Source organism: Plodia interpunctella, chromosome 19 (genome assembly GCF_027563975.2).
Source record: "Plodia interpunctella isolate USDA-ARS_2022_Savannah chromosome 19, ilPloInte3.2, whole genome shotgun sequence".
Classification (NCBI taxonomy): domain Eukaryota; kingdom Metazoa; phylum Arthropoda; class Insecta; order Lepidoptera; family Pyralidae; genus Plodia; species Plodia interpunctella.
The window spans coordinates 1,720,092-1,740,903 of NC_071312.1; the positions used below are offsets into that span (position 1 = coordinate 1,720,092).

Below are 20,812 nucleotides of genomic sequence, written 5' to 3' on the forward strand. Positions count from 1 at the left end.
AACGGTGGCGTTCCACTTTTATCACAATCTTTTCTTTTCTTTCTTAACTGCTTTACCAACCCTTCCAAATTCTTTATTCTTCTATCTTTATCTTTCATCTCACTTTTAGATACCCTGTTTCCTTCATCCGAAGAAGATGAACTTACACTATGTCTACGCTTCTTATGCTTAGACCGACCCATTGTTAAATGTTATTTATTAAAGTAAATCACTCAGATAAAATATAGTTTAGTTCAGTACACACACATCTCATTGTTAAATGTTATTTATTAAAGTAAATCACTCAGATAAAATATAGTTTAGTTCAGTACACACACATCTCATAATATGATATACAAAAGTCAAATTTATATGCAGCACTGTGAAATGAAAATAGAAATCAAGTTTCAAAAGTTATTAAAATCTGTTCAATTAATATCAGTCACCATAAAAATAATTATTTAGAAATTCTGTTCATATACACATTATCAGTGTCTTTTCACTATTAATTATTCATTTATTAAAAGTCACTCAAAATAGAAAAAGTATAATATACAACATGGAAAGACCTCACCAAGTAACTGCAAGGCAGGTAACTGTACTATGGACGAATAAGCGGAATGCCTGCATGCCAAGCATACACCTCGACCTCGGGACTCGACAACCAAGCTCTGGCGGCTCAGTTCCAGCTGTCTCTAGCCAAGAAATCGGCATCCAACAACTCCGGCGTCACTCGGCAAACTTGTTTCTTTCGTAGGTACACAAAGTTCACATACAAACACACAACAAACGTGCATGAACTATGTTAGTTTATTGGTATTTTATAGTAATAAGCATCCGATATTGCTAGTTAGAAATAGAACAAAGAACTTTTCCAACACCAAGTTAGTAAAACTTTAACACGCCATTTTTTTTTTCGGTTTCGTATTACTACTTACAAAGTATTATTGTCTGTGTTCGTGGAAATCGCACTTCTGAACTGATAAGAATATTAAAACAATGGGAATATACTTAATCTGAAGACATTTATTCTAAATCAAAATTCTAACACACTTTTTAACCCCGGGCAGTAACCGCGAGACCCAAACGTCACACTGCCAAAAATTATAGGGATGGGACACGTCGCGCGCTGTCTCCACTAGTGCAGTGCGTAACTCGATTGCCAAAATTTAATCGAGATTGTTCCACCTAACAATATATATATATATATATATATATATATATATATATATATATATATATATATAGTTTGCTATATTTCTGATATCAGCTTGTTTTATTCCAACATCTGCAAAAAGCGATTAATTTGGACGAATCTTTCTACATAATGAGCGCGTTCGTCATAAGAACCCAATTGCCAGTATTCTTTAAAAATATGCTCTCTTTCTGTCTCTTGAATTCTTTCCTTCAATGATTGTCTCAGTTTTTTATTTTTCTCTTGTGCATTCACAGCCTGTTCATCGACTATAATATTACAATCTTCCGAATCACTACTTTCATTTATGTTAAACGGTATTTTGTGCCTTTTATTATTTGAGTTTAATTTGGAAATCCTTTCATTGCTTGAGTGTGATGATTCACTATTGGAAATAAAACTGTTTGCGACTTTGGTAATTCATATGTTTTATCAGCTACAGAATCATCCGAGTCAAAATCAAAATCAGATTCGATACTTAAAGCAGACTCTATTGCCATAATATCAGGTGATATCTGTTTATTCGGTTCGTTACGAGTAACATTTGTTCCACTAGTTGACGGAACAACTGCAGGTTCGAGTGTCTCCAAAGAGTCCTAATACTTTGTCTCAGAAGAAGATGGAACCTGATCAAATATTACTTGAGTACCACTAGAAAAGTCTTGATCATTTACTAAATCCTGAGTGTCATTAGTAGAAGGAATACTATGATCAAAAACAGGAAAAACTTTTTCGTAAAGCGGCATCCAATAATCTGGCACTTCGCGAATGCATTTTTGTAATTGGAAACTGAAATAAAGAAAAATAATAGCAAATTTTTCACAAGTTTATATATTAGACAAATTTAAAAAAAACCCCGACTTTCAACATTCATCTCCTTTCAACTTTTGAACGGCTGAACCTATTTAGGTAAAACTTGTTTTGAGTTATGGAGAGACATACACATAGTATTCACACACACAGTAGTAATGACAATATAAAGATCCCCGAACCTAATATTTGTGCCGCATTCTGTAATAGGTATCTAATTACAAAAATTGCACTTATTACAGTACCATAAACTCCAAAATATTAACTGTTAAAATTTGCGTTATGGTCAAAAATAGGTGTAAATTGATACAATTCAGTACTTACGTAATCAAAAACACGAGATTATCCTATGTGACACAAGCGGTCACTACGCACGTCGCGCGAAGAATAATCTTTTTCATTCGCGCAATCATAAGATTCATTCGCTCTTTCTCTCTTCTAAGAGATGGCGGCCGAGCGCGGGGGGTATAGCCACCGCTGTTGTAGTTGTATCATTATACACCAAATAGAGATCATATTTTTGTGCGTCAACCTTTACGATTTTTTGATATAATTCTAAGTAGTATGCACGTCACATGGCTTTCATGTATAATAGTACAAATCATTTCGTATCAATTAACACTCGTCATTGAAACGGAATATGAAACTTTTGTAAACTGATTCATGTCGAATTGTATCACTGTACACATAAAATATGTTTGCTGATTTGCAAATTTTGTGTCTCAAGTATAATTGTATCGTTTTTCACAAATCTGTTTTACAAAATTTGGATGTGTTTCATAGTTTAAGTTAATATTTTGTTTCTTACAATTTCGTGAGTGTTTTTCCATTCAAAATTGACATCTTTCTTTGTTAGACCATACAGTGGAGCCATAATTCGGGAGAAGTCAGGGATGAATCTTCTAAAATAACTAGCTATATGGTAAATTGTCGTAATTGTTTCAAGTTCCTAGGTGGACTCGAATTTTTTAGACTTTCAATTTTTCGTGGACTAGGCTTAACATTGCCATTTTCAATTACATTTCCGAGGTACTCCTTGATTTCTTTAAGAATTTGCATTTAGACATATTGATTGTAAATCCAGCATTTGATAGTCTGTTTAATACCAAATCTAACCGTTCGAGGCCTTCTTGTTCCGTTTCAGATGGTATGAGAACATCATCAATGTATACGAGAGCAATCTTATCTTTGTAATCTCCAAGTGCTTTATTTATGGCTCGCTGAAAGACTGAGGGGGAGTTACAAAGGCCAAATGGCATTGTGACATATTCGAATTGTCCATCAGGAGTGACGAAAGCTGTCTTTCCAAAGACTCTTCCTCGATCGGAATTTGGTGAAAACCTGATTCCATATCCAAGGTTGTAAAAAATTTCGCGGCACCAAGTTTGTCTATTTGGTCCTGTATTAGAGGCAGCGGGTAATGATCACGTATTGTATTTGCGTTTAATTCACGAAAATCAACACACAGTCGGACATCACCGTTTTTCTTCTTAACCAGGAGAATGGGACTTGCGAAAGAAGAGCAGCTATCTCTGATTATGCCTTTGGTTTTAAGATCATTGATTATGTTTTTAACTTTCTCCCGTTCAATTGGTGCGAGTCGGTACGGTTGTCGTTGGACAATGCGAGTTGGGTCTCGAAGGCGAATATTTAAGCTACCAGTCTTAACCTTTTTAATAGGTGATGTGACACCAAAAACGTCAGAATGTTTGGAAAGTATCAGTTGTAGTTTCGAAATGTCACATAGATCCGTGTCAGGTTGCGGAGGACGATGGTGAGCTAGAACTTGACCAATGAAAGGGACTCTAGTCATTGATACTCCACTATTTGTGATTACTACTTTTACATCTGGTATAATTAAGGAATCAATCCCAAGATGATGTTGTAGGATAATAAGACATGATATGTATGATAGAATAAGACATGATAGAATAGTCTCACCAATTTGAATAGGCACGCAGTTTGGACAGGCACGTTGTACAATGTTGATTTCCTGTTGTGAAGATGAAGGTTTCGCTGGTTGTGGAGCTGTCCTTGTTAATCTTGACCAACAGTTGTTGCTTACGTGTCCTGGTCTTTTACAGATATTGCAGAGAGGCGTCCTGCAGTCTTGAATCTCACGATGATCGAAACGAGGTCGTTTTTGCTCAGTTAAATCCGATGGTTCACGTGGCTCCACTGGCGCGGATCATTTCCAGTAATTGATCAGGGTTGAAATAAGCTCCGCTTTTGATTTTGGCATTGCTCTGTTCTCAGCCTGGTAAAATTTGGGACGGATACCAGAAATGACCGTCTCAATTATGAGATCATTGGTGGCATTCGGTGAGATTTTTGCATAATTCTTGGCATCATTTGAAGTATATTCTCGAAATTTTGTAATGAAATGAATGTGACGAGTTTCAGCACTAAATTGGCTTAGTAGTTCTTCTCTTAGGTCGATCCAATCTATAGGCGTTAGTATCGGGTTAGTATAGTTTTTATAGGGCGTAAACAACAGACAGGTGCTCGTTTCGAGAAAAACACCACGTGTTGTTTATAATTTACATAATTAGGAACTATCGTACAATTGTGACTTAAATTATTATAATAATATTATTTAATAATGTAATTCAAACTGAAATCATTTTCAATGATCATATTAATTAAAATATTGTTTACAAACTATCAGTATAAAAAAAATCAATAAATAGTGAGTTATATCAATTATATTAATTTATAACAACAAAATAATTACTTAACTACCGTCGATCGTTGACGCGCTATCATGTATTTACATTGTGGCATATGGGGATCAAGTTTTGGGGTTCCCTCCACTGTCCCGCCACTGTATGATTATAGATATATGTGGGAGGGTCTAAATAAAATAATATTTTATGTTAACTCTGCATTCTTTTATTATTAAATCACAAAAAAAAAAAAATCTTACGCGCTCCACAATGTCCTACAGTCTTATATCTGTCATTCTTTTTTTTTTTTTAGAGCGAGCTAGCTACATCCGCTCGTTCGGAAACCATCAACTTCCGAATTAGCCTTTCTTAGCGTTCAGAAATTAATTAACAAAAAAAAAATCCTACATATATATATATATATAGTTTTTATAGGGCGTAAACAACAGACAGACATTGATTAACAACATTTGGCGATTCATCTTTTACGACTACAAATGGTCCATCATAAATACAATCAAGCTTACTACCTGTCTCCTTTCTTACTAAAATTAAATCACCTTCCTTATAATTTAATGGATTTATATTTACATCATAACATTTTTTTCTCCTTATTTTACTAGTTATTACATTTTGTTTTGCCTCGGCTTGCGCTCTTTGCAACCGATACTTAAATTCTAAAGGATAATCATCAAAATTATACAATGGTTCAACAGTCTCACCTTGTAAATTACTTGGTAACTTGCATATTTTCCCAAAAACTAATTCGTAAGGCGTATATTTGGTTACAGTATTTACAGTTGTATTATATGAAAAACACCAATACGGAATCCAAGAACTCCATGCTGATGTATTATTATTCGTCTGTATTCGCAAATATGCACCTAAAGTTTTATGAACATTCTCTAACGATCCTATGCTCTCATGATGATACGCAGTTGATACCGTTTTACTAATCCCTAAAATGTTACATAGCTCTACCATAACTTTCGAAATAAATTCGAACCCCTATCTGTAGCAATGATTTTTGGTACCCCATATCTCAAAATAAAATTTTCTGCCAACGCCCTTGCAACCTCCTTTGCAGATTTATTTTTTAAAGGATAAGCCTCTACAAACTTTGTAAGCTCACACTGTAGAGTCAATATGTATACGTTCCCATAGTCATCCCTATCAAGAGGTCCTACTAAATCTAGGTAGATTTTTTCAAAAGACGAAGTTGCGGTGGTTGTTATGGTCATCGGTTCCCTAACATTACTATGATTCTTTTGCTTTTGGCATTTTTTACACTTACGAACATAATTGATGACATCACGTTCTATTGATGGCCAATAAAAATACTTTTTTATATTATTCACCATTCTACGTATTCCTGTATGTCCACTCGTAGGCAGAACATGAAAATCATTCATAACAATCTTCTTCTCATCGTCGTCGTCTATTCTCCGCACACCCGATACTACACAAAATTTAAAATTCTTAAAGTTTTACCGTTTTCCTTTAAATATTTCGCCATTTCCTTTATAATACGATTGTTGCAACAATTTTTTAATATCACCACTTCTTGTATGCCGTTTTCTAAACAAAATGTAACTATATCTTTCGACAACTCGTCTCGCGATGATGCCGATAAAGATTCATAGTTTAAATAAATACTCGAGTTTTCCGGCATATACATTAAATTGCGCGCCTTTGAAATTATTTTCTTACGAGAGCTCTCTAATAACTTTTCCCACTTATCTACACTTATTTGCAGAATTTCAACGTCATCTCCTTGTTTCTTAAGAACTTCTACGATACTAGGGTGATCAGTCCTACTAACCGCAGAGTCTTCCTCACAATTACTTGAACCTTCTAACTGTTTACATTGTGCTCGCGTCATCACAGATATGGTTTTCTCACGCATGGTCTTTAAATCTTCACTTGAAATTATAATCCTAGACAATGCATCCGCTAGCACATTTTCCTTCCCTTTCACATATTCCACAGTAAAATCGTACTCTTCCAAGCACAACCGAAACTTAGTCAACCTACTCGATGGATCCGTCATGTTAAATAAATACAAAAGAGGTCGATGATCTGTTTTTACGACAAATTTTCTCCCATATAAATATGGCCTAAAATATTTAACTGACCAAACAATAGCCAACAACTCTTTCTCTATTATAGGATAATTTAATTCACTTTTATTCAAAGCTCTACTAGCATAAGCAACAGGCTTTCCGTTCCCATTGCACAAGACACTACCTACAGCAAATCCTGAACTATCGGTCTGTAATATAAAAGTGTTGTTATCAGAAAAATCTGGATAATCCAAAACTGGAGGATTCATTAATGAGTTTTTTAGTAATAAAAATGACTTCTCGCATTCATCGGTCCAGTCAAACGTCGCATACCTTCCACACAGCTTATTCATTGGAAGAACTATCCTAGCAAAGTTTGGTATGAATTTTCTATAATAATTTGCAAATGCCACAAAACGCTTCACCTCATCACTAGTTGTGGGACGCGGGTAATCTTTTATCGCTAAAACCTTTTCTGGATCTGGTGAAATACCTTCTGATGAAATAATATGCCCCAAATAAAGTATCTGCTTTTTCAAGAACTCGCATTTTGAAGGATTTAACTTAAGGTTCATTTTTCTCAATCGCGAAAAAACTGTCATGAGGTTCCTGTTATGCTGCTCTAAACTCCGTCCAAAAATAATCAGATCGTCAAGGTAAACCAGACATTTATCGTAATTCAACCCAGACATAGCTACAGTCATCATTCTACTGAAAGAACTCGGACTAATCTTCAATCCCATCGGTAACCTACACATTTGATACTGTCCCTTGTCTGTAGTAAACGCTGTATACTTCCTACTGTCTTTTGTAAGATTGCATTGAAAATAAGATTGAGATAAATCACAATGACTAAAGTACACTGCTCCTGATAAAGAATCTAAAATTTCAGTTATATTGGGCAAAGGAAACTTATCATCTTGTATCTTGTCATTCAACTGCCTATAGTCTATAACTACACGCCACCTCTTTTCACCGCTACGATCCGCCTTCTTTGGAACGATCAACACCGGACTAGACCACTCACTAACTGTTTCTTCAACTATACCATTTTCCAGCATCTCCTGCACCTGCCTATCCACCTCTTTTTTCTGCACATATGGTATTCTATATTGCTTCCTATAGACTGGAGCGGCATTTTCTTTCAACCTTATCGACTGTTCATACACGTTTGTGACCGTCAACCTATCTCCCGGTACATGAAATATATCTGGATACTTGGCACATATCTGTTCAATGCTCAATCGCTCTTCCTCATTCAAATACTCAAGTTTAAGCAAAGAAAATATTTCCTTAACACGTTTCACGCTCATTTCCGGTTCCGCGAAACAACAATAATCGTAATCTCTTAACGGATATACTTCCACGTCTGTCATACTGCAAACAACTTCTGAGGAAGTCGTATTCAATATCCTAATGGGTATTATCCCATTCCTAGGTCTAGCTATTACATTAGCCAAAAATACACCCTTCTGCAACTCTTTTCTCACGACCACACAATCGTCCGCTCTATTCACCGGAAAATATTTTACTACTTCACAACGCGGAGGTATATTCAATGAATAACTATAATACTTAAGGGGTATTGAAATCACGCTCCCTTCACGCTCCCTAAGCGTTAACTTGTTTTCTGAAAAATCTATAATACCGCTATATGTTTGTGAAAAATCTTGACCTATTATACCAACTGACTTACAGGGTAAATCATCGAAAACATAAAATTTATGCAAGAATGAATATTTTCCGCATACTAATTTTAAATTAACATAACCCATAGACCGTAAATTACCATCTACACCATTAATTATTAACTCGTCCTTAACTAACTTATAACACATAGCACTTGATTTTAAGAAACCATTTTTTATGGCTGACAACGATGCCCCCGTGTCTACTAACCATTCCGAATTTATACTACCGACTACAAAGTTAACCCAGTTAATACTATTACAAGCTAAAATATGCTTAGTCTCGAAAAAACTGACTTCTGCTAGACTCGCAATACTTTGGCTTTGACATTGTGCCAGAGTCATGTCCGTCTGACGTATGATCAAAACACCCTACGTTTCTACGATTCTGCTGACCACGTCGACCGCGATATGTAGCATTCCTCACGTCACGACCTTGCGCACCGTTGCTAAAACCTACGTTAGCATTCTTGCTCCTTTGGAATGTACGTTCGACAGCTGTTTTCTGTTGTGCATGATTATTACGCGTATATGTATTGCCACGACCCCTATTACTACTTGAAAAATTATGTGGCCTATACTGACGTTGAAAAGTCATGACCTGTCCCGATGATGTACCATTTTCGTCTTCGGCTACCCTTATTGCGTCTTTTAACAACGTCAAGTTCCTTGCCGTAATAATGGTACCCAAACGTTGGTTGCGAAGTCCGTCTGAGAATTTTTTAACCGCGTATTTTTCATTCAAGGGCCGCAAGACTCTGTAGGCTTCTTGACTATCCCCTGCTTGAGAAATAGTCAAATCCACCATCAATCTCTCTATCTCTGCTCCGAAATCTGCAATAGACTTATTGTCTTGCCTAGTACGAGCTAATTTAGCTTGTATCGCAACATCTGATTTTGCCGTTAGAAGATGCTTCTTCATATCAGCCAAAAGACTATCCACTGTCGCGTATTGTGAAGCTAACCGCATCCTAGCCCCCGTGTTAGACGCGTGGTGAGCACGAACTTTATTAAGAGATCATTATCGAGCCCCTCTAACATAGAACTATACAAACTTATGGCTTCTATTAAATCTTGGGTAACAGTTTCATCACCGTTCATTTTCGGAAGCAAACTAACTGCCGTTTTTAACGAAAACTTTTCCAAATTTCGCGACTCCATCTTTGCTGGTACTTCAGTTTCGCGTTCAAACTTAATTGTTTTTACGTACAAGTCTTCTATTCTACTAATCAACAGTGTCAATTCGTCTGAAAATTTTGATACGCCCGATACTACATTTTTAAACTTGTCGTAAAGGGTCTTTGCTTGACTAAGCTTTGAGTCGAAGTTACTCCCCGTTCGTCTACTAGGTCCTAACTTAACAATAGATTCCCTAATAACCTTAAGTTGAACATAAATTGACGTTAACTCTATTTCCATTTATAACACAACAATGTTTACACTAATGTCTCTATTTTATATAGTTAACACAAGACCGCACAAAAAATATCACTTCCTTAATTATTATTGCCACTTACTGCTTGCTCATCAGGCTGTCTGCACCACTCGTTGCACTTCTCTCCGGTTCACTTCTTGTCTGATCCATTCAAGATGACATCTTCTGTACAAGTATATGATTCCACCCAATATACCAATAGCGAAACAGGTCGCTATGAACAGGACGGCCGCGCTTACCGCCGAAATATGTTCTTGTATCACCGATGCATCGTTAGACCCACCTGATGCGACTTGGGCTATGACTACCTCTTCCTTGGACGTACTTGTGCCCATGGTGTACTTCAGCAAAACTTTTCTGCGCTTAGTGGAGTCAAAATCACACCGACGTCTTGACGATACTAACCAACAGCTACGCCATCCGTCCGAATGGCAGGGTCGCCATGTGGTGTGGCGTGTAGGGGTGGTAGCGATGGTAAGAAAACACAAGGCTTGAGGACAACCTCTCGGATAAGATTCCGATTCTATCTGCCTTTATTCATTATCACATATACTTATATATACTTAATACTACGTGATAGAAATATCTAAATAATCAAAATAATAATGTTATCTCCACAATAATGTGTACGTGACATACGTGACGTACGTGACATCACACCACAGTGCTCGCTTCGAGAAAAATTTACATAATTAGGAACTATCGTACAATTGTGACTTAAATTATTATAATAATATTATTTAATAATGTAATTCAAACTGAAATCATTTTCAATGATCATATTAATTAAAATATTGTTTACAAACTATCAGTATAAAAAAAATCAATAAATAGTGAGTTATATCAATTATATTAATTTACATTATTTATTATATTAATTTACATTTTACATTATATATATATATATATATATATATATATATACATATATAACAACAATATAAGTATTATATAGGTATCTGTATTATACCATATTTTTTTTACGTATATACCGTTAATGAATAAAAGAACTTATTCGTTTGATCTTGCTTTTAGTTTTGTTTATAGCCTTAACCCTTAAAGTCGCAAGTTGGTTGTTGTGAAAAAAAAACAAAAAAAAATGTATGTAATAGTTTATTATTAAAAAGAACATCTTAGAAAAAATAGTAAAAAAACATATGTATATTTTACTATACATTGCCACGTTTCCACACAACAATAACAAATTAGCAATGTATAGTATACTATACATTATGCTTTTCATTGTTTTACATGGTAGGCCAAAAAACAATTTCTATTTTTGACATAGCACAGATGTACATTGTATTTTGTGCATAGTGTACTAGCCTGACCGGTTTTACAATATTTGCATCGCTGATATCCGGATAATTGAGGCCAGTGGTCAAATTTATCAAAGCGCACTTCATCAGGTGGTCTTTCTGCAACGGGTTTCTTTATTTTTTTATTTTTAGAAACCGATTCAGTTTGCTTTACTGCAGCAGTTCTATCCCTTAAGAGACCAGCATAAACCTCATACCGAAATTTCTTCAAACCATCTTTCAATGGTACTGTATGTTTCATTTTATTATGTCTACGCCGCAACAGCCAAGCATTATTGATACAGATATCTAAGAGTTGTGAAAAAATATTCATGTACCACCTATGTGACTTTATTCCAGTACGATACAAAGAAATTAACATGTCAGCTAAGTCTACGCCACCCATATGGCGATTATAATGCTTGACGATTTGCGGACAGGTGACATCAACCCGCCCCTTTGATTCTTTACGAAATCTTTTAATTTTTTCCAATGGATATGCATCTGTATAGGAACTTACTAGCGTTACTTGTTTATTATCAAACCACTTCACCACACTTATCTTATTTTCATTGCAGACTACTTGCGAAAACGACCCTCTTCCTTTCTTTTCAAAATCTTCTCTGAAACCAATTTATTCCCAGCATCTTTCAATCTATTTTGACGAACGGTTCCCAAGCTAAATAATCCATAATTCTCCCGTAATATATAAACCAACTCCAAAGATGTGAAATAATTGTCAAAATAAATAGTACTAGCCTTCTTCTTCTCTGTTTTACAAAGCGCTATGACCACTTTACTACCTATTCCCAAACTTTCTTCCTCTTCTGTAAAGTGTATGCCTCTGAAGGTATCATCCCCTCCGTAAAGCATAAAGTCGTAAATGATACCAGATACTTCAGCTCTCACCAGGTTTTTAAAACCCCACTTGCTTGGTTTGTTTGGGTTGTACTGCCGACGACTACCTGCCTTCTTACCTTTGTATGGAATGACCATTTCGTCGATGCTGAAAGCATTTTCTTCTTCTACAGACAAACATTGGTTTCGAATACTGTCAATCAAAAGTCATGTTTGTAATATCTATCAGACAAATAAGCTTGGGTATTATCTATAAAATGTATAAATCTTCTAACTTGCTGGAATCTTTTTAGTGACATTATATCTGCATTTTTAGCATAACGGTAGGATGTACTCCAGCAATCTTTATAGGAAGGCATAATTACAATACCCATTAAAATATTTATAGCAAGAAAATCTAATATTTCACATTCTGTAACTTTGATAGATTTACCCGTCTCTTGAACACTATATAACGTATTCTCAGTAATGGTGGTAATCAGCTCTTTTGAAAAAAAACGATAAAAATAATCTGAAGGGGGCCAATCATGCGGAACCTGTTCTTGAAAATCATTATCAACTATCGTAGCTCGATGATCGAATTGTACATTCTTCCAGCGAAAATTCCAATTATTTGTTTTGATACGAGCTTTTTTTACTTTTTGAGTAAGAACAAAAGGTGCAGTGCGTTTTCTTTGTGCACGAGTAGCTCTTGAATATGTAGGAGTGGATGGTGATGGTTGAAAAGATGGTATTGATTGTATTGATGAAATCGAAGGCAAAGCTTTGTAGTTACAGTTATTAGGACTAGGGAAAACTTCATTCAAAATAGGTGTTAAAGGAGCTTCGAGTGGAACACTATTATTCAAAAGATTTTTAGAAGTTTCTAATTGATAATTCAATGATTCTTCTACAGGCGTCTCGGTCTCTTCTTCAGCTTCAGAGCTCTCTGAAAGGTTCAAATTCTCTAATGAAGAATCTAAGGAAGGTGCTGGCGAACTATCCAGTATTTTAACTTCATCATTGCTACTTGAGTCATCGCTGACGTCTGAAGCAGCCTTTCTATCAGGAACCAAGGCTATGATACGCCTAGTTCTTTCACTCGAAGCAGTCTAAAACAAATCAAAACGAACATGCAGGCAAACCATAACCACAAGCCAAAAAAACCATTCACATTTTAAAAAGATAGTCTCTGTCTATACTAATATTAGAAAAAAATATTAGTAAAAAGGATGCCAGAAAAAAGTACTGTTCATGAAGTATTGTCATTGATGCGAGCGAACCCGCAGGTGAAAGCTAATGTCAAAATATTGATAGTGTTTTTAGTAAATATACGCAATATAATTCTTACAGGGCAAGTAGCATTGTATACTATTCTATACACAACAACTAATCATTAGATTTGCGCTTCGGTAGCAATGTATAGTATCCTATACGTCCAAATAAACAAGAAAAAAAATATTTCAAAAACACAGTCCCATGCATAATACACACATATATTCAATAGAATATAGAATTAGCTACACATTTTATCACTCAAACATGAACCAATAATAATTATAAACAATTAAAATAATCAAAACTTACCTTAGCAAAAATTTTCGGGCGCACCATGTCGGTTATTATTCACAACTGATTTGAAATTAGCAGTGACAACAAAGTAACGTCAATTTTGACATTTAGAGAAACGTTCAGAAATTATATTTTTCCCAAGTTTTGCCAGTTTAAATAATTATTAACGTTGTGGGATTTTTTTAAAGATGAGTGTATATAATACTGTACAAAGAGACTTTAAGGGTTAAGGCTGTTTACTATCCCGTAAATTAATTTTTCAAATTTGCAGGCGACATCGGGACTCTATGATCTTCGTCATGTCCAGTGGGCCGATGTCACGTCTCCTGCATTCCTCCAAATAGTCTTGTGCTCTATTAAAATATATAGGGCAGTCTAGGATTAAATGATGGAAGGTTTGAGGGCTATTGTCGTCACAGGGGCACTTATCTGATGATGTTATATGAAATCTATACAGGTACGATTTGTTATAGCCATGACCGGCCAAAAATTGGGTTGTGTGGAAAGTTGTTTTTACCACCTGTTTGAACTTTTCTATATCCTCTATTTTTGGGAAAAGGGATCTAGTGTGGGCCCCATGCACCTCTGACTCGTAGTGACGTTGCCAGAGGCACATGGTCTTCGCTTTAAAAGCGCGCTTCACGTAGGATAGCGGGAACACGTTCAAGGCTGCCGCGGTTTTTTTCGCCGCGACCGTCTTGGCTGCCATATCTGCTATTTCGTTCCCGACTATTCCTACGTACGAGACTTAGTCCAGACGAAGCTGACCATAGCGCTGTTGTCTGTCAGGTCCCTAGTCATATGATGAATTTGGTTCACCACCGGGTCCGTGTCCGCACCGCTGCCGTATGGCCTTCAAGGAACTCAGCGAGTCGGTGAAGATAACAACCGAATGGTTTTTCTCGCAGAGCCACTTGAGAGCCTGTAGGATCGCGTAAAGCGCGCAGACAGAGTGAGGACGGTTTTCTGAATAAATGCAATGAATTTTTGTAAACTTATATTGGTAGTCTTGTGAACCTCATACATACAATTTTCCATTGTTGTTTTTGCCATTAGATAATATCACGTACTTACCTTTTTGTCTCCATTTCTACTAATTACGAATTGCAGTAAATTATTTTAATTAATTAACTCGTAATAAAACGTTAACTTGGTATCGAACCCATATTGTTTTTCGGCATATAAATCATAAAGTTTTTGTCTGCTTTTATATATACCTAATGAAGCCCATTCATTAAACTTTAATTTGTTATGCCGCTTTCGTTTGTTTAAAAGTATCAGTAAAGACTCCAGAAATAGTACTAAATAAAATATTATAGTGTTCATTAGGATTGGTGCCAGTATAAGTGACTGAACATATTTTATTCTGTAATGAACTTTTAAATTTGCAAATACTACGAAATATTATGGTCGGTGATTGGTCTGCATGTAATTATTTCCTCTCTAGAACAATATTCTTTCGTAAAAGTCATAAATTGGCAGCAATGGTCAGATGGTAATTTAGAAAAAACTGATTTATTTAATAATATTTGATTGCTAAAGAAGTTATCAATGCACTTGGCAGAAGTGGCGGTAATACGGTTCTGAAAAAGCATTTACTAAACCAAAACTTTTGAAAAGATTTTGAAATTTGATACTTTCTGTGGAGAATGTCAATGTTAAAATCTCCGCAAACAATTTTTACTTTGTGAAGCTAGATGAGAACATCTTCCATTACTTTAAAAAAATCTTTAAGTTTACTAATGGGTGGGCTGTACACACAAATAATAATATGGTCCTCAAGCTCAGCACAGGATACCTCAGCACAGCGCTCAAGAGAAAGTATCACTATATCTGTTCGCTCTTTACTACGTAGACCATTTTTTACATAAATAACTGAACCGCCTCTAGTTGTAGACTTTCTCTTAAAGCAGCTTACAATATTATAGTTGTTTAACCTTAGCCGCCGGGAGTTTTTATGACAAAAATGTTCCTAGCGCCAGAGCCATATTTTCGTCTATGAAAACCAGTGTCGTGCACTTTACATGTCGATAAGGAATTGAATTAGCTGAATAAAAGTTAAATATAATAAATAAAAGTTTGTTTAAATTAATAACATACAGATAATACACTAAAATTTGGACTACAATAGTATAAATCGTCAATAATGAACCAGTAATACAATTGAGTCGAATCGATATTTCTTTAAATTAAAACATTGAAATCCCTATCTGTCGTATATATCCGACTGTGGCTTTGAAGTACAAAATAAAGTAGGAATAAGTAAGGGATTGACAAAACTTAATTTCCAACTATCGACAATATTCGCGATATAAAATAATCAATCACATTGCTTTTTTCGTAAATTGCTTATTTGAAATTCAAATGTTGTTTCTAATAAAAACATAAATATTTTATTATTTTTCAATTACCATTTATATATAAACATGTAAGTATATATTAATAAAGGAAGAACAAGAAAATAATATAGGTACTTATCGAATAAAAATCGCACTAGGAAACATCATTTCCTACAGTTTGTTCATTCTCTGATCAACTCAGGTTCAATAAGAAGTCCGTGTATCGTCCACACTGCGATCGTGATAATAATATTAATAGAAAGGCAATCAAGGTAAGATGTTATTTTTATTTTATTTAGGTATATACACGGCTTAGTACCAATAAAACGATTAAACATTTTGTTCGCCTACTGAGTATATACCTACTGACCAACTAATTTTATATGAATATTTTTATAACTAGCAGGGTCCGGGAAGTTAACTCTCTTTGGATAAATTGCATATAACAATAAAATTAAAAATATTTGTCTTGCTTGCATAGTAGTATGTACGGTTTTACATTTTAGTCTTAGCTTAGTAAGACTACCGTACGTACCGTATTACGAAGTAATTTTCTCCTACCCGATAAGGTACCAAAACTTAAAACCATATATTCGACACCAATATACATGCCTTGCTCTTTATCTTAACTTCTAATAAAGAATTTGAATCAACCTGTATTTTTCTTATTTGTTTTATAGATATCACCAGCAATATGGACACACAAGAGTTATATGAAGAGACAATGGCAAAACGTGTAAAAAAAAATTTGGATTCTGAATTTGGAAAACAAAGAACCGCGCATTCTGATAAGGGCTGCGAGGAGTGTACGAAATTTGATCATAAAAATTTAAGACGTGACAAGAAAAATGATTATTTTTCGCAGCTCCTAGCCGAAGAACTTCAAGAAATTCATCCTTGCATGCGCACACGGTGCTTCACTAGAATTTTAAACTTCGTTAATTCTGTAAAAAATAATCATTCTTATGAAATAGCGGTAACTGATACAGAAAGAATGTAAAAATATCGCTGGTAAATAAAACAATTATTTGATTTCTAAAGTGTTTTATTTATTTATTTAAATGAAATTTAGCACTACATGGTTCGATGCAAAGAAATACGTTACATTCCTTGCACATAAATCTTGTTTCGGTCCTATTTTTCTTTAGTGCACATACCCTACAGCGCTGGCTTTTATTGTTTGGGATCCTGGTAGGGAAATGTTTGAGTGCATCTCGTGGCAAAAAGCGACTTGGATTGTCTTGTACCCCGCGTGAAGTTGAAGGAACCGGTTGGTAGTCTAATAATTTATATTTTCCTATTAATTGACGAATCACTTCGAGATGAAACTCACTGAATGGTTTGTTCCTGCATCCTTTTATTTCTTTAAATGCGTAAAATGCATTTAAAAGATGCATATCAATAATACGCAACGCCAATTTTTTGTACCATCTTCTACTTTTTTTAATACAAGTCAATGTACTTATAAGCATATCAGCAGTGTCAATACTACCCATGTTTTTTGTGTAGTCATCAACACATTCTGGCTTTAACTTAGGCAAACCAGTTGCTCTGTCTTCCTTATCTGTGGGAATAATATTCGAGCCATGCTTTGTGCTAATCATTGTCACTGCCTTCTTGTCAACCCATTTCAGTGCCATCAAGGGTGGAGAATAGAATGCTTCGATTTCTCCCTTTTTAAGTTTTTTAAATTTCGGCATACCTGTTCTATTTTTTTTTACTGTTCCACAAGCATACGTACCTTTTTCCATCAAATGTTTAAATAGTGTTGGACTTGAATACCAATTATCTACGTAAAGTGTTCTGTTAGAATTCAAATAATTTTCCATGAGTGCAGTTACCACTGATCCACTCACACCCAACTCCGGTTTCATTTCGATATTTGTTTCTTTGCCGCTGTAAACTATAAAATCAATAATAAATCCTGTTTTCACATCGCACAAAACAAACAACTTAATACCGAAGCGGTTTCTTTTTTTAGGTAAATACTGTTTGAGTATTAAACGGCCCTTAAAAGGTACTATGCTCTCATCTATACATATTTTCTGATGTGGTATAATAGCTTCTTTAAATTTGTTTCTTGCATGATCAATAACAAATTGTAGTTTATGCAATCGTGGTAGTCTTTCATTACTTGTAAACACATCAGTAAAATGTAACATACTCGTAATAAGGCAGTATTTATTCCTGCTGAGAATATTATGGAAAATCGGCGAATTTAATAAAGGATCCGTAGACCAATGCTCTTCGATGCTTATTCTTTTATTTCTGGTCATCAACATGGTAACTGCTAAAAACAAATAGATATGTTGACTGTTGACATCACTCCAATCTTGAGTTCTAGAATGTTGTCGTATATCAACATTGCGCACATAATATTGAAAATACCGATTCGTGCATCTTGCTATTTCTTTCATCAGAGTTTCATCCGCAAAATATTCAAAAAATTGTAATTTGGTCGAATTGGCAGATAGGTCAGTAGTTGTAAAACCCGAGATGAAATCATCAAAAGTTTGTATAGTCGGAGCATCCCCTTCCGTTGACCAATTCCACTCCGTGTCACTGCCGTCAACGACCTGAAAAAGCAATACACACTTGATAATTTTTGTAAATTACTTTTATGGATAGGAATAATAGGAGGTATAATCAACACAAATATAAATTTGTAATTTAAAATACCCCCGATAGAAGATAATAACTAATTGTGAGCGGCCGCTATATATTGGACCGATTTTCAACACATATAGGTAAGAATACGTCTCGAATAATCAGTAAGAATATCAAACAAAAAAAATTAACTGAAAATCGGTTCATGCGTTTGAGAGGTACGCTACAAATCGAAACCCACAGACACATCAAACTTATACTTGACCTCGTGGTTTTGCATTGGGGTTTAAAACCACACTTAAGTAATTTTACGTAAAGCAAAGCCACAACAAAAAAAATATGACATACTTACCACTTCGTTCACCATGCCTAACTCCAAATCATCATCCGATTCAAACACTTCATTTTCCTCAAAGCCTTCCAAAATTTTAATTAAGTCTTCTGCACTCGACATGTTTAGCGTCCTCAAGCTCACAGTACATAATTTACATTATACTGACTACCCACGAACAAATTAATATAGACATGTCGATAAAATTATCAACTTACCCTCACTTCGCCAATATCGTCTCCGTCTGTGACGTAATAAGCGGACGGATATTTCCGACTCCGGCGCTGACACATAGTTTAATACTCGTATCATTAGTGATGTGCACATCACCAATAACGATGATGCGGATGATGCCGCACAGGCACCATGTAAAACTATTGCGTATGGCGTATGGTGCCCGAGAGGATACAAAACTAAGACATAAAAAACTCGGCTAAAACGACATTTGTCAAAAGAGTTCCCTAAATAAAAGTGTCTTTATTTGTCACCCATATCATGCCCACAGTGTTCGTTTCAAGTAATTTCGCAAATTTGCAAACTTCAGGGGTTGTAAACCAAGGGCCGAGTCACATTTTATTATTGATTACTAGCTATTGTGGCGAGTAACATGCAAGTCGCATTTGCCGTTACAACGCAGCACAAGAATGCGTAGATCACGCCACCAGTACGTCATCGATCATACGATGCGTATGACTCAGCCTCGCCTAGCTATGACGAGCTACGCACACAGCTACGATACTACGCAAGCTCCGCCCACTGTGATAAGCGGCCAATGACCGGTGCGTCCTGCTACGACGTGCATCATGGCCGCCGACGCATCTTTTGTTTTCGCAAGGCGACCATCTTGCGGAATGCCCCACTGCGCGCACGCAATGTCAAGCGCGAGTCGTAATTATTATTAATTGTTTTATTGTATAAAAAGTGAATACTGCCATTGTAAATATTAATCAGAATAGATTACTTGTCGCAATACCAACTTTTATTTCACGCCTTTTTTCGTTCTCTCAGTAATTGTAAGTGTTAGGACTGATAGTTAGGTATTAGGTATAGGCATCACCTAGGCTACCTAAGTCAAGATCTACGTCCAGTCGACTACCGCTTCACTGGTGACCCCGAGGAAGAAGAATGGACGAGACGAAGAAGGACGTTTTACCAGTGCTTGGTCTACCTACCTCGATGGAGTCCTGCCGAGTAGCAGTGAGGAGTCCTGCTTTCAATCCCGCTGATCCCGAACTATGGTTTGCACAGTTGGAAGGTCAGTTTACGCTTTCAAATATTACCACTGATAGTACCAAGTACTACTACGTGCTATCCCAGTTGGAGCCGCAACATACTGCTGAAGTTCGGGATATCATCGTTTCTCCACCAGCTACTGGGAAGTATGAAAAGCTGAAGGCGGAACTCATCAGGAGGCTTTCCGCGTCACAGGAGCGCAAAACCAAGCAGTTGCTAATGCATGAAGAATTAGGAGACCGGAAGCCTTCCCAGTTCCTGAGACATCTTCAGTACCTGGCAGGAACCAACGTACCTACTGACTTCATCCGCACAATTTGGGCGAGTAGACTGCCTACTAACTTGCAAACCATAGTAGCATCCCAGTCGAGTATGGAGTTAGAAGCCGTAGCACAACTAGCCGACCAAATTAATGACATCGTTCCAGTAACCGGACAAGTAGCTTGCGCAAGTACTAAACACTTACCCGTAAGTACTACATCGGCAAGTACTACTATAGATATTTTGTCGCAGCAAATACAAGTGCTTACCCGGAGGCTAGAAGCAATGGAATTACGTGGTAGATCAAGAGGAAGATCCAGAAGCAGAGGACAACGAGACTACAGTCGTTCCCAGTCACGACAACGACCTGATGGCCACCCGCACTGTTGGTATCATTACCGTTTTAAGGAACGAGTACGTAAATGCACGCAGCCATGCAGCTTCCAGCAGTCGGGAAACTATCAGGGCAGCCAGTAGTGGCGGAAAGTGACTGCCCAG

The 20,812-nt window shown here is 36.1% G+C and overlaps 2 protein-coding genes across 2 annotated transcripts; both read right to left on the minus strand.

Annotated features, from left to right (window-relative positions):
• Positions 1-6,897: 6,897 nt before the first annotated feature.
• LOC128678475 (piggyBac transposable element-derived protein 3-like) lies at positions 6,898-12,381 on the minus strand. Its single transcript, XM_053760051.1, is given in 5 exon segments — positions 6,898-6,922; positions 7,575-8,222; positions 11,353-11,743; positions 11,746-12,198; positions 12,201-12,381. Coding segments are annotated over 5 exon segments (1,683 nt in total). The 5' UTR covers positions 12,367-12,381.
• A 4,311-nt stretch (positions 12,382-16,692) lies between these two features.
• LOC128678042 (piggyBac transposable element-derived protein 4-like) lies at positions 16,693-19,409 on the minus strand. Its single transcript, XM_053759287.2, has one exon. The coding sequence runs from the start codon at positions 18,297-18,299 to the stop codon at positions 16,932-16,934; it is 1,368 nt and encodes a 455-aa protein (XP_053615262.1). The 5' UTR covers positions 18,300-19,409; the 3' UTR covers positions 16,693-16,931.
• Positions 19,410-20,812: the final 1,403 nt, after the last annotated feature.